This window comes from Lissotriton helveticus, chromosome 8 (assembly GCF_964261635.1).
Source record: "Lissotriton helveticus chromosome 8, aLisHel1.1, whole genome shotgun sequence".
Taxonomy (NCBI): domain Eukaryota; kingdom Metazoa; phylum Chordata; class Amphibia; order Caudata; family Salamandridae; genus Lissotriton; species Lissotriton helveticus.
Window position 1 is genome coordinate 429177270 of NC_136069.1, and position 14953 is coordinate 429192222.

General features: G+C 48.2%; 1 protein-coding gene across 6 annotated transcripts in view; it reads right to left on the reverse strand.

Moving 5' to 3' along the window:
- Positions 1 to 14953, reverse strand: part of ENOX1 (ecto-NOX disulfide-thiol exchanger 1) — a 2394477-nt gene that overhangs the window by 527074 nt on the left and 1852450 nt on the right. For all 6 annotated transcript variants that reach the window (XM_078657297.1, XM_078657294.1, XM_078657296.1 and 3 more), the window contains one exon: positions 8210 to 8368. In XM_078657297.1, the coding sequence (XP_078513423.1) occupies positions 8210 to 8368 (159 nt within the window). The remainder of the gene's footprint in view (positions 1 to 8209; positions 8369 to 14953) is intronic.

Consider the following 14953-nt stretch of genomic DNA (forward strand, 5'->3'; position numbering starts at 1 on the left):
AAAATGACAAAAATACAATTAGCAGAACTGGAAATATTGAATATTACAGTTTTGGGATAAAATAGAACCAAAAGCCAAAACGGCCACTGTGGATATCTGGTCATGCTGGACCGGGACAAAGTCACAAGTTCAGGCTGACCACGATGGAATGACACCCGGCTATAAGGACCGAGTTAGGCCCGCTGAAGAGAGTACCTTAAATCCTGGTTTGCAGAGCATTGTGTGGATCCACATTGAGGATGTGTTGAACAGCCAAAGTGATGCTTCAGTTCCGAGATATGGCAAGGGTGCGGTGAGTGGCCCTGTTTGTGCCAACATCGAGAATCTCATCAACGAGGGCAGCATTAACAACTGTGGTGGTGGGACACAAGAAGGGGGAACCGGAAAAATGAAGCTGAGGCCCCTCGGACCCCAGAGATGCTAGTAGGTTTGAGGACAGTTAAAGGATACATATGTTTAAGTTGAACTTGAAACAAGAATGAACAAATCATGTTTTATTTGTCCACCATTACTGTTTTTTAGAATAAAATCACCAGGGCCCGCAGATCATATTCTACAAAAGGATTTTTGCAGAAGTAATGAGGGGCTTGATGGGTAAATCAACCATCTGAAAGTCTGGGTTCATCCACAAACACATATGTCAAAATATGGAGTCAAGGTTTGCAGCCCTAACTCTAAGTCTGAGCACATAGCACCAGAACTGTACTGTGTTTATACAGGTCTTCCCAGCCACTACAACCAGTATGTATTGCCGCCAGTTTGTACTAGAATACATTTGTACTGCACGCAGCTCATTGTAAAAGTGTTTACACAGTCACATTTATGTGCAACTTTTCAAGAAACCTCATTTTTCCATCTCTATTTGATTTTGGAAAGTTTCATGCACAGGGAAAGTTAATAGAGAAATAGCCCAAAAGTTTAATTTGCCATTCAAATTTTCAAAGAATTGTTTTGGGGAGGAGAAGTAATTAATCATGTCATTTGTATTATGATCTGTGATGTCATGTTTGTGGTCTAAACAATGCATTGTGGTGTTACAACTTTTAGCGGGCCATAATTGGCAGTTCACTGTCGTTTTGATATTTTGGATCATTGTTGGACTTGGCCCTTATGGCAGGTTCACCCCTAGACTTTTTGCTTTTAATGGTGACCTGGTGATGGTGATTTTTGGGTTCTGCGCACTTTTACTGTGTCCCAGTGGAAAGTGCGTGCGCACTCTGAGTGCGCGGAGTGAGGTTGGCCTGCCCTCCCATAGGAATGCATGGGGAATGTCTGTGTCCCTGGTAGTTCCTGATGCGTGAGGTGTACAGGTTCGAGTCTGGTATGTGTGGACTCGTGTGATTGACTGCTGCGAGATGGTGTATGCGGCATGTATGTGTCTAGTGGGGAAGTGCCACTTCTAGACATGGCTATGTGTGTGCTGTGAAGGTGCTGGCGTGTGATTGGCTGGAGCTGGCTGGTGAGCCTGGCTCCAGGAAGGCTGGATGGGTCTGCCCGGTGGTGAGTGGGAGATTGGCATGCTGATGGCTGGGGAGGAGTGTACCTGTGTCCTGAATGAGGCTGGGTTTTCCCCTGACAATGCTGGCTCCGCCCACCTGTGGAGCGTCTAACGACCCTAGCCCTGCCAATGAATAGAGAGGGTGCTTGAGCCCATCAGCAGTGCTCACAGACCAGCTGCGACTGGTTCTGCCCCCACCCTGCACCTACAGACAAAGGATTTACTGTATAAAAATGGGGCTGTGTCCCCACAGAAGTGTTCTCTTCCAGGATCCTGATGGGGCTGCTGCTGCTGCCGGGCCAGAGGACCGCCACTTGGATAGTCTCCCTGCCTGGAGACCCAGTGAGCTGGCTCTGGGCCCAGCCTTGCCCCCCCCTGCCTTGCTGAAGGACTCTGCCTGGACTTTGGGGGCCTGAACTTTCCCCTAGCGCTTGGGAGCGCTTGATTTCGGCCCCCAGCGCTTAATAGTGCTTTATTTGTTACTTTTGCGCAGGAGGCGCTTTAAAAATTCATCTAGCGCTGGGAGCGCTGTATTTTGTCCCCACAAGCGCTTGAGAGCGCGTCATTTTCGTCCTAGCGCCTGGGAGCGCTTTATTGGTGAAAGCCGGTGCCCACCCGGCATTTGCCCCATTCTTGGACGATCTGGGAGCCCCTGGCAGGTGCCCACCCTGCCAGGGACATTGCCGCCCAAGCGAGTGCCCACCTCGCTGTATATTTAAACTTAATCGGGAGCCAACCCCGAGATTGTCCCCGTCGCCGCCCGGCCGAACCGGAAGTCAGGCAGGCTGGGGGCGGGTCGACCGAGACAACAGGAAGTGACCTTGCTTCCCCCAGGACTCCCAGGAGAAGGGAGAGCCCCGGAGGAGAGGAGCGGAGCCCCGCCCGAAGAGGAAGTCGGAAGCTGCCTGCCGGGGCTCCCATGTGAAGGGAGAGCCCCGGGGTGAGAAGAAGAAGCAGAGCAGCCGCCCGACCCGGTGAGTGGGGCAAAGGAGAGGGGAGGGGCACCGGGACACATTGTCGGTGTCCGCCCCTCCCCCCTTGTAGCGCGATCTCGCGCTCATTGTTATTGTGAAGCCACGAGGGCTTCAAGGGGCAATTGCGGCATCTAGAGTCCCCCAGAGGGGGGGGACTCCCAACAGTGGCGCCCCACGTATTCGCGGGTCCCCCGTGAGGAGCCCCACCGCCCCAGAAAGCCGCACCTTTGTCTGTTGAGAGCCCGAGAGGCTCAGGGGGCATATCGTGTGTTCGAGCCCCGAGGCTCCGGGGGCATAATTTGTTAGTTGAGCCCGAGAGGCTCCAAAGTGCCCACTATTATTTAAGAGCCCCAGAGAGGCTCTAGGTGCCCCCATTTTGCTTCGAGTCCCCAGGAGGGGGATTCCAACGGCGGCCATTGTGGATTTAGAGCCCGGAGGGGCTTAGGGGCAGCTCAAGTTGCTCTGCAGAGCCCACGAGAGGCTCACAGCCCCCACTGTTGTTTTCAGAGCCCAGAGAGGCTCAGAGGAGGCATTTGGTTGCGTGAAGAGCCCAGCGAGGCTCCAGGGGGAAACAACTGCTTTGTGCAGAGCCTGAGAGGCTCCAACGTTGTCCCCCCCAGCATCGCTTCCCAGTTGCCCAGCACTTTGTGGGCAACTGCCACGTTTAGTCCATTGACTTTGGACACAGGGCGTCCTGGCCCTAGAGAGGCCAGTTGGCCTAGGGACTTCCACAGGTGGTGACTTAAGTGAGTTTGGCGCAATTGTTCATTTTCTGCACCTCTGAATGTGTTTTTATGCGTCATGTGCCTTGTTTTTACACCTCTGAATGTATTGTTGATGCATCATGTGTTTTCCTTCCTTACACCTCTGAATGAATGTTATGCATTACATCATGTGTTATGTGCTTACACCCCTACAGGTATTGTGATACTTAGGTGGCTGTTTTTCTCCTAGTGCAGGTGGTGCTAGTGAGGTCCTGGTTACCAGTAATTACTGGTTGTGTGCTATTTTGTACTATAGTGATTTTATATTCTATTTTTTTTTTATTCAAAGTGCTATTTCTAAAAGTGTTACTTCTAAAAGTGCTGATTCCTGACAGTGGTCCAGGTGGCCCTGTCTTGTACATATCCCCTGTAAATTCTGCCCATGCCTCTGGCACATTGTAAAGTGTGTGTTTTTATCTAATGTGTTTTGGTGTAATACAAAGGCTATTTTTATATAACCTTGTGTGGAGTTTCCTTTGTGGTGGGCCTTTGGGTGTTGTTGCTGGGGTGCGTGCGCAAATACTTAACTCACATCGCCTCCAAGTTTAGCCTTGCTGCTCGCGCCACGTTACCTAGAGGGCGAGCAGGGGTTATCTTGGCGTGTAACTCCCTTGCCCTGACTTAGGAGTGGTGGTCTCTGACTGACTTTGGCGAAAGCCCTGGCCAGCCAGGGATCCCATTTCTAACAATCATAATAATATTTTCTCATTAACTGAAATGTTTCAAGGAACTTGTATGTGTTATGATCAGGTTAGTATTCAATCGCACTAGAAAACCACCATACCATTTTTAACAATATTTCTTCTTGGACTAGAGACATAGGGGCATATTCACAAGGAGCTATCGCCGAATTAACAGCGCTGTCAAAGTTGTGATAAATTTACCTCACCATTCACAAGCTGGTGCTATCAGCAGACATCGTTAGAATTCCCACGATAACAGTCCCAAAACACCACGGCGGACACCACCAACTAACGCTAATGAGATGCAGAGTAGGTGTTCCCGTGCAGAAACACACAAAAAAACAACAACACCACTTTTACAACAAACTGACAGATCCGCAAAGCGAACCAAAAACAGGCGATAAGCAGCGGTAGCCTCTAGTATTTAACACCTGCCTCAAGCAGGTGTAAAGATGGACGACTACCTGCAGTAGGCAACGGAGCCCCACACACAGCCACTACTCATCATGCAGCTCGTGCCCCAACAGGGCCACAACACCCACCGCCACCACACCCTGGACCGCCACCGCCCCCAGGGCCCGCACCCTCCACTGACCACCGCAGAGGCAGCGCAGAGTAAGACAGTGGACCTTCCGAAAACGCACCACTCTCACAGACCTGAAGCCCGAGGAAGTCATTGCTCACTACAGGCTCAAAAGGACAACCATTCACCGCATCATGACCCATATCGCCCACAGGCTGAAGGTCCCAACACAGTGAAGAACGAACATCCCTCCACAGACAAAGCTGCTGGCTGTGCTGCACCTGTTGGCATCTGGTACCTTCCAACCAACAACTGCCAGAGTCAGAGGGGCCTCACAGCCAGCACTATCAAAGTTCATCACACCTGTCCTGGATGCCATCCTCAGCTTCATACCCCAGTACCTTCACTTCCCCAACACTGCGCAGGAACAGCTGGAGACAAAGCAACACTTCTATGCCATAGCCGGATTCCCGGCCGTGTTTGGGGCAATCAACTGCACACATGTCCCACTTGTGCCCCCTGCGGATACTGCACACCACTACCGCAGCAGAAAGCACACGCATTCTATCAATGTGCAGGCAATAGTGGACCACCGGGGACTCTTCACCGATGTCGTCATCAACTACCCAGTAGTGTGCATGATTCCTTCATCTTCTGACAGTCCATCATCAACCAGCGCTTCCAGGATGGCACATTTGAAATGGGACTGCTTATTGGTAAGTACCACGTCAACACACCACACATCGCATTGCCTCCAAAGCACAATGCACAACTGTGGGCATGCACACGTGACCAAACCACAATCAACATGTCAAACAACACGACCACCTACCAGACACGACCACACCACTCCATGGTAATCCTGGACCACCCCTGCACCCCAAATAGACATTACATGGTGCCACACAACAGTTGAACAGTTGAACGTGTGGAGATGCGAAACGCAGCCATAACACATTTGAGGCACTGCTCTGCCCACATGACCCTACCCCAGTCCCTCGCAGGTCAGCGTCCCGTAGCAGTGGGCCTGTTTCGCCCGCTGTGCATCCAGGGCCACTAGCACTGTGCGACTCGTGTCATCCCCCTTGTAGTTCTGACATTGCATTTTTGGGTGCCTGATGACTGTTGGTGTAGTTGCCAGCATCAGCTACTCTCTGTGGACTAGCTTACACTCACCCCACACACAGCCAGCACAGGCGTCACAGGATTGGTGGACCTGCCATCACATTCGGCCGAACCAAGTATTGACTCTTTTCTCCCTGCACTGTCACAGGAGATCAAGGATATGCACTCTGCCCTTGGATGATGACACCCCTCCGAGATCCGAACACACCCGCCATGAGGCAGTACAATGTGGCCCGCATACGCACCAGGGGCATTGTGGAACGCACATTTGGCGTGTTGAAGTCACATTTCAGGTACCTGGACGGCACAGGTGGGAAGCCGAGACATCGTGTGCAAGCTGATCGTTGCATGTTGCGTGCTGCACAACATCTGTGTTCGCACCAGGGCCCCATGGATCCCAGTCCCAGAGGTACCGGACGATGATGGTGGTGATGGGGCAGGTGGGCCATATCCCACTGCAGCAGCGGTAGGAATGGCCCGTAGGAATACCATCAATGACACTTAGGGGCCCATTAGGATGACGGGCGGGCTTTGTCCGCCCGTCTTCCTGTCGTGTCTAGGGACCGCCCGCCATAAGGGCGGGGGTCCCGTTGGGGGCATTAGGATGCGCCCGCCACAGTGGCGGGCGCATCCTGTATCTTCAGCATTGCGGCGGGCGGTGCTGAATGCACCGCCCGCCGCAATGCTGAAGATACATGCAATGCATTACAAAGCACAACGTGACAGGCACCGCACGGTGCCTGCCCCGTTGTACTTTGTAATGCTGGGGGGTACCATAGGTACCCCCCATGTGCACCCCCCACCCCCCGGAGTCCCTGGGGGCCAGCAACGGGCCCTCGCAGGCTGTCTCCGCATGCCTTTCCATGAAAAGCATTTGTACATGCCCATGTTAATATGGTTGGTGGTGTCTCATAGACACTGCCACCATATTAAACCTTTTCCGCCCCGGCCGCAAGGCGACCGGGTCTTTCCGTCCGCCGTGGTCCCCCCGCCATCCTAATATGGCGGGGGGGTATTTAGGTGCTGATGGCGGGCGGATTACCCCCGCCAGGCTGGCGGTGGCTACCGCCCGCCTGGCGGGGGCAATCCGCCCGCCATCCTAATGGGCCCCTTACTTCTCATGAGCAAGTCACATTGTGGACGTCCATGGCAATCAAGCAACAGTAGTAAATGTCCAAATGCACTGCATGTGTGAATAAAACATATTTGCAGGTTTATGCTTGTATTTGTACATTTTAATGTTACTTTTCCCTGCGATTTCAGATGTGATTTGCCAGATCATGCACATTTGCAGAATCAGATGTGTCCTGTGTTCAAATGTGGTGGGGGTGCTGTTCGTACCGGGATGTTGTGAATGTCGAGGTGCACTCCTGCCTATGTGCGTATGCTGCATGGTGGGTGTGTCGCTCGTGCAGCTCTGATTTGTCTGCCACTGGTCTCTTTCATGCGGTGTGCTTGTCGGTTCTGTTCTTCCACGGTGCTAGGTAATTGCGGTGTACATGTAGTCCTCTGCAGTTGGCCAGGGCGCATCTGTGGTACTCCGCTGTTGTTGGATTTTGTTCTGTGGCATTTTCAATTTGCTGTTCTTGTGCTTTTTCCCGCATTGCGAATGTGTATTGCTGCCCTCGTGCTGGTTGTCACTGTTTTCTAATTGCGCTTTTGCCCATCGCAGGTTTTTTCACGTTGGGGTTGGCGTTTTTATCTCCTTCGAGGTGGTTGTGTCACGGGCATTGGCCGCGGTGTTGGCAGAGTATCGCATGCTACTGCTGTGTTGTGAATTCCATGTTGTCACAGAGTTGTTTCCCAGCGACGGGCTGCAATGTTGAAAGTTGCGTTACGTTATTCTTGCGGTAGTTATCACACGTTCTTGTGAATAAACCCCATAGGTGTTCTACTTCAATGAAGCAAATTCAACATTCTGAGTTAGATTATAAGGTACAATAGATTTTTGCATATCTTTAATAGACCGTGACCTCACAGTGCAGCACAGCCATTTACGTTTTTACTGCCTTGTTTGAGGGTAGTAACTACTACGTTTTTGCACTGAGCAGAATGCAACACGTAGGGACAAAAGATTTAAGGTAAAAGAGTGCTTGTTCGGTCCAGTTGGGGCATGTCTTATACATAATTACCTGAATACCCAGCTCGGTTTATATGCTATGCCTCCCCCCCCCCCCCACACAGACACAGACACACACACCCAGGCCTTTACCTAACTTTAAAATGAACTTGAAAAGGAAAAGAAAGTTTGGGTGGCCTGTTAAGCCCTCCACCAAAAATTCTCTGGACATTTTTTTTAAACTGACTTGTATTAATAAATTTTTCTTGACTTACCTTCAAATTCAATGTCGCATGACGTAGCTACATCATTAGGTAAATCATAAAGGTTAATAATAAGTCAAGAGCACTAAGGCAATGTATGGTGACGTGATGGCACACTCCTTTCTAGTCATGCTTGCTTAGACATTGCAAATGTATTTAAAAAGTTTTATTTAAAGACTCAAAGGCAATATTTCAAGTAATTTGCGAAGGACAAAGTAAATTAAAAAACTGAAATTTCCCAAAAAATAATAGTCATAAAACCAAATTATATTTATAAACCGTGAAATGAAATAAAAGTTGAAGAGCCACGTGTTACTTACTGGGGTTTGGAGGGAAAAGGGTGCAGTCTTTGCAGTGAATTATTTCTTTCACGACTGGGAGTTCTAGTGCTTGAGGTACCAGGCCCATTCCCGCCATCAAGGGGTTAATCTGAGCTATCATACTCAAGCTGGGTTCAAACCCCTGCAAGCAAACGGAACCTGCAAAGAAAGAAGATAGACAGTCCAAAATCATTCTGGGCCTGTTTTATGCTGTATTCTTTGAACTGAGGGATTGCACGTGACAGTAAAATGAACAAAGTTTCTATTTTACAAGCCCAGAATTGTATGCTGTATGTAGATGAACCACCCAGTACCATCAGGTACCGTGAAAGAAAGATTCCGGCTAAAATATATTTTTTTAAAAGTCCTGCCTATTTAATTGCGTCACCATAAATCATATAAAACGTTCACATAAACTAATCAAGACTATAAATAACATGTAAGGTTCAAAATATGCTTTATTCGATATTCAGCAATGAAATATCATATAAGCGAAGAGTTTCATAAAATATCATACAAACATACAATTACAAAAATAATTTAAAACAAACAATTTGGTCAATTCATTAAAATAAGTAAATGGTAACCAATTAAAAAGCAAGATCTGGAAAACCAATCTTAGAGTGATTAAAAGTTAACTAGAAAAGGAGCAATCAATTAGGCCTTACAAAATGACATAGCATGTACGACAAGATACATATATACAATTATTAAGAACATGATGGGCTTTTTCCATTTTACATGTCTGAGTATGAAAATGATAAAACACATGGTGGCCAGAGTCCCCTTTCACCAATTGTTATTGTTCATTACTCTGGGACCCGGGTAAAAATCGAGCAAGTCCCAAGTAGAAATAGGGGCATCACCGGGTTTTTTGTTGAGAAAGTCTTAAAAAGGGGACAATGTTCCTGTGTTTAAATCTGATCAATATCAGATCTCCCGAGATGTCTTTAGGCAGTCTGCCTAACCACCCCACCCTCCTGACGCTCACAATTCCGCCATCTAGGGCGGGCGGCAGCGGTCTGTTGTTGTGAAGCCAAAAGATGGTCTTATTTAGCAGCTCCTCGCTTGTTTCGTGATTTCCCTGACCAAGTTCAGGCACCCCGGAAAGAACGGACACGTAGGGGGCAGCTTCAGGGGGTAAATTAATTCTATGCCTTCTTGGCTGAGGATATCTAGGGGCTTTAAAAGGGGCACTAGTGGGGTTAGGAGTGTTATTATGGCCCCTTGGGAAGGGTATACTCAGGGCAGGGTCAATTGTTCGTGCTTTTCTGAGTTCAATAGGAATAGGCTTGTCCGGGTTTATACAGAGCGTGGAACGTGGGGAAACAGCAGAATTTACAGTTGGTGGGTAAGACCTTTTTACTATTAGTTCAACACTGGTCAACCTGTCTCCCAACTCCTTAATTTTAGTGACCAGGGGTAACAAAGCAGCATTCAACAATCGCTCAAATTCGGCCAATAGGGTCGATTGAAAGGGGGAAACAGGATTATTTAATGTAGACCCTGCTTTATGTGACGTTAACACAATTGGATTGGCAGGGAGGGATGGGGAGCTACAACACATTAGATTAACATTTAATGGAGTTTCCTCATTGTTGAATTGGATTAAATCAGGGGATACAGGCACAGTCTGGGTGGTACAGTTTATGAGATCATTGTCTTTGCCCAGTCTGGGGGGGGTTAATATATCAGGGACATAGTTAGTGCCGCACACGGCATTGAGCTCTTCCCAAAAAGACATCATGGGAGGACTATGTATGGCCCGTCGACGACACTGGACAATAGAACATAAATATGTAAACTGTATGGTGTCTCTGTACCTCTTATGTTAGGACCAAGTGGGGTGGCCCGCCCCGGCCTCCTCTGGCCTCCGAGGGCCACAGAGGGCCCGCCCTTTGCCCGGGCTTAGCCCGTGCGTCTCCCGCGGAGCGGGAGGCGCGAGCAGTTTTCAAAGCCCCCGGCGGGAAGGGGAGGGGCTGGCAGTCCGTTGTGGCTCCCGCTGACTCCTGGAACCTGTAGGCGCTGTCTGACTCAGCGCGCCCCACCGACGATGCGTCTCCCGCGGAGAGGGAGGCGCGAGCAGTTTTCAAAGCCCCCGGCGGGAAGGGGAGGGGCTGGCAGTCCGTTGTGGCTCCCGCTGACTCCTGGAACCTGTAGGCGCTGTCTGACTCAGCGCGCCCCACCGACGATGCGTCTCCCGCGGAGCGGGAGGCGCGAGCAGTTTTCAAAGCCCCCGGCGGGAAGGGGAGGGGCTGGCAGTCCGTTGTGGCTCCCGCTGACTCCTGGAACCTGTAGGCGCTGTCTGACTCAGCGCGCCCCACCGACGATGCGTCTCCCGCGGAGCGGGAGGCGCGAGCAGTTTTCAAAGCCCCCGGCGGGAAGGGGAGGGGCTGGCAGTCCGTTGTGGCTCCCGCTGACTCCTGGAACCTGTAGGCGCTGTCTGACTCAGCGCGCCCCACCGACGATGCGTATTATTATCATTTTGTTTGTCCTGGCCTCTGCTGGCTTTCAGCTGGGGGGCGACGCTCCTTCACCATAACAGAGGAGCCGCCACTGGAGTACTGCCTGCTAGTACTCAGTCTGTCCCGCCCGATGAAGACACCCTGGCTCTCATGGTGGGAGTAAGTTAGTGGGGCAGCACTTGTCACTGGTAAGTTGTCCTGTGAATGGGTCAAGTATGTCGCGCAGTATGTGGGACCACATTCTGCAGTGGCGAAAAAAACTGATACCACATAACCAGGCGTGAAGGCATAGTGTGAGGGCTCGGGAATGAAGGGGGCGAGAGATCCCAAAACAGTCTGTCAAGGACTAAAAATGAGTGAGTAGGACTTTTTGGGCAATTCCAATATTTGGTTGAAAGTCAGGCACCTGAACTATTTAAGTTACTTCGGAACTTATTATCAACATTTTGAAAGTTCATGGTAAAAAAACTAGCCTCACCCTCAAAAATATACCTACGTATAAAAATACAATGTGTTATGCTTTAGATCTTTTAGGATTACATTGGGTCATTTTTACAATTAGTTCATGGAAATACTGTATTATATCTAATGCAGGAAGTTGAAAAACTACAGTCTCAGAACCAATTAATTAGGGGTGGTTGGGGAGTGGCAGAAAGCGGATGGTGTAAGGGGCGGAATCACTTAATTTGAAAAACCTCTGTCACCAAAGAAATTTGCAACAAGTGAAACATATATAATGTTCAATGCATTTGCATACTGTATCACCACCAGTCCCGAAGCACAAGTAAAGCTGTTTGGACTAACTTAATTAGTCACAAATTTTTTTTTACATTTTATGATAGTGAGATACAACAATTTGACATTGAAACCCTGTAGAAGCTAGCCCCTAACCTGCTATCCCCAAAAGCAGTAAATAGAGGGTATTATCCCAAAGTTTGTGTACACATGATCTAAGCACCCACTATCAAGGTACGGTCCTTAACTGGACTATACAATGTTAAACATAAAAAGCAATCAGTGCACCATTATATGACAATTATACAAAGTACAAGATCTGTATCCAGAGTCGTATTCTTCAAATCCTCCTTTTTATTTTAAATCACAATTGGTGTTAGCGTGACATGCAACATGTAGAGTGGATCAGCCAAGGCGTTTTGTTCATTTTTGGATACGAACTAGGAGGATCACCTGGTAAACACAAGTTCAGCACGTATTACGGTGCTGAGTGGATGGGACTGTGTGCTTTGGGCCGCCCTTAATTGTGTAGGACCCTACGTATTTATAACTAAAGATGTCCAGTACACTTATTGCAATTGTGATTAAAAAAAAGCTGGTTACAACTGCTTTATAGTGACTCATTTGTTCTGCATTCAGTCACATGATAGCTGACAACTTACAATTTGTCCCAGATACAGTGGCGCCTCTTATAATATGACTGCATATGCTCTAAAGAAGTCCATTGTAATAAACGAAATGTGTTGGCTGATCCACTCTACATGTTGCCTGTCACACTAACACCAATTGTGATTTAAAATAAAAAGGAAGATTTGAAGAATACGACTCTGGATACAGATCTTGTACTTTGTATAATTGTCAAATAGTGGTGCACCGATTGCTTTTTATGTTTTACATTTTATGATAGCTTATGGTTTTAAGGTTTCTTTTGCAGATTTATACTTTAATCCTGCAGATCTGTGGTAAGATAATTTTTGAAGGTTAATGCACTTGATGGAGAGGTCTAGGAGTAATATCTAAGCACAAGTTTCAATAACCTTAAAACATTTTAAAGGATTCAAGGGCATCCTACCAAGTGCAGCATATTATAGATTAGTATCTTTTGTAATGCAGCTAACAGTGTGAATGCATACATTGCTGAAATTATTGTGTCATCTGCTGGTCTTTCTTACATTTCTGGTAAAATTGGTCAGTGATTAAAGCCTGCGTCAAACAGCTGAAAGGGTATGAATCTCAGTGGTTGGTCCTTATCAAGGGCTTTGGGCTGCTAATGGTTTAAGTGAGTACTGTTAACACTATCAGTGTGCAGGTCAGCCCTCTCGGCCTTGTCTCCAGGCTCCTGATGACAGGAGGGACTGAAGGGTCTGAAGCATGATCCAGCAAACAGTGTTGTGTTAAAACAGACTGCACTCTGTATGTGGATGTCTGGATTGCACATGAGGGGGGTAGGTCAACTATGTTCCCTTCACATAGGCGAAGTCCATTTTATGTAGCAGATAAACTGTTCATGTCTCAGGCAGCACAGTATGTTTGCTAAAATGTGGCAGCCAGGGCGCACATCGGTGCATCCCTGAGACCAATGAAAAGTCACATAGAGAAGCAGTGACATGATCCTCAGCTTCTTATAGTGCTGTTGTTCAAGTCCTATCAAGAAGAACATGGGAGAGGGATTGTGGTTTGTCTTCCTCTTTCCAAGCCTGGCCTTGCCGCTCTGTCTGGGGCCTCAGTGGGAATCATGGCTTGCTGGTTCTAATGTCCAGAGCTGTTCCTGCTCTGCTGCTGCCATGAAGCATCTGAGTTGCCAGCAAATGAAGGAAGTTAAGTTTAAAAAAAAGTTGTTTCTCTGTGCATATGTCTGTATGTGTTTGTGAGTGATTGTGTGTGTTAGTGTGTTTGAGAGTGCCAGTCGGGGTGAAAGGGAGAACCTGTGTTTGAGAGATGGCATGAATAAGCGAAAGTGAGAGTAATGGACTGAGTAATGGAGTGTGAGTGATTGGAGATTGCGAGAGGGCATGGCAGTGAGTCAGTGGTGTAGCTATCAATGATGCAGCAGGTGCAGCTGTCCAGAGTCAGTGAGTGTGAAAGGGTGTGTGTGTTTGTAAGTGGGAGTAAGAACCAGGGACTATGAGTACATTTGTGTGTGAGCAGTGGCGGCTCCTTCACTATGGCAGAGGAGTGTCGCCCCACTGCTTTCAAGCAGTGCTGAAACAAAAACATAACATTATATTAACTTTCAGCTATTATCATTTTATGATCGTGCTGCTTTGCGGGTGGGCAGGCAGGCGGGACTGCTCTGCTCTCTGGGCAGGGTAGGGGAGGAGTGGTTTGCCCACTCCTAAGTGTGCAACAACTCTTTGGTCGGCCCTCTTAGGCCGCCCAAACCAATCACGGCACTTTCCCCATTCTCGATGCAGACTGCATTACAGCCTGCATGGAGAACATGCCTACCCCTCCAGCCCTTGGCTGAGTGCCATGTCACGGCGCTCAAACCATTCACAATGGTGCACGGCAGCGTTGTGATTGGCTTATTGGAGGGAACCTGGCTTCCTGTTCCTGAAGTCAGAGGCAGGAGCAGAGATGTGGGATCCGGCGGAAAGGTAAGTTGTTATTAGTTTTTTTCCCGCTCAGCTTCCTACCGCAATCCCGACTCACCCACATGACCCCCCAGCAACCACCCACATGTGAGCAATGCCGCCCGCCACTGTGTGTGAGTAACAGTGAGTGGGAGGAAGTATGAGTGAGAATGAGTACGTGAGAGTGAGTTACAGTGAATGAGAGGAACAGAGTAAATGTAAGAGAGTAAGCGTGTGTGAGTGAATGAAAATGTGATTGTTTGCCTGTCTTATGATTGAGAGTCTGCTGCTGTCCATGGCGTAGTCACCCTAATTATGAGCTTATGGCTGCTCCCAAGGTAACATGCTACTGGCATATTGGAGATTATTCACACAAAATGTTGGCACTGGGACACAGAAGGTAATTCTAGGTATACGGGAAGTCATCCATGGAAAATGCAGACCCTGAAACACTGGTTATAATGCTTGACTTAAGGTGACACCTATGGCAAAATGCTGGTGCTGACATACTGGAGGTTAATTCTTTGCCTCAGAGAGGGCAGCCATGGCATATTTGGGATGAGGGGTTTGGTCGGGGAAAGCACACAATGGTAAAATGCTGGCTCAGAAATACTTAAGGTAATAATTGACATACAGTCCACCTGTGATATATGGGCAGTATCAATGGAAAATTCTGGTACTGGAAAATTGTTTGCAATTTTTGGTATGAAGAGGTACCCATAAAAAAATGCTAGTGCTACCACAATGTAGATAAGTCTTAACATATGGTGACCTATCAAGGCAAATCTTAAAAACAAATGGGGTAACCTCCTAGACAGTATTCTGCCCACCATTTTCAAAGATCACCACCAACACTGATGAATTGAAAACCTTACCGATTTTAACTCACTCTTTCATTATTATAATGGTGCTAACATGGATTCTGTTGGATACCAATAAACACGTATTAAGTACTAAAATACCCAAATGTC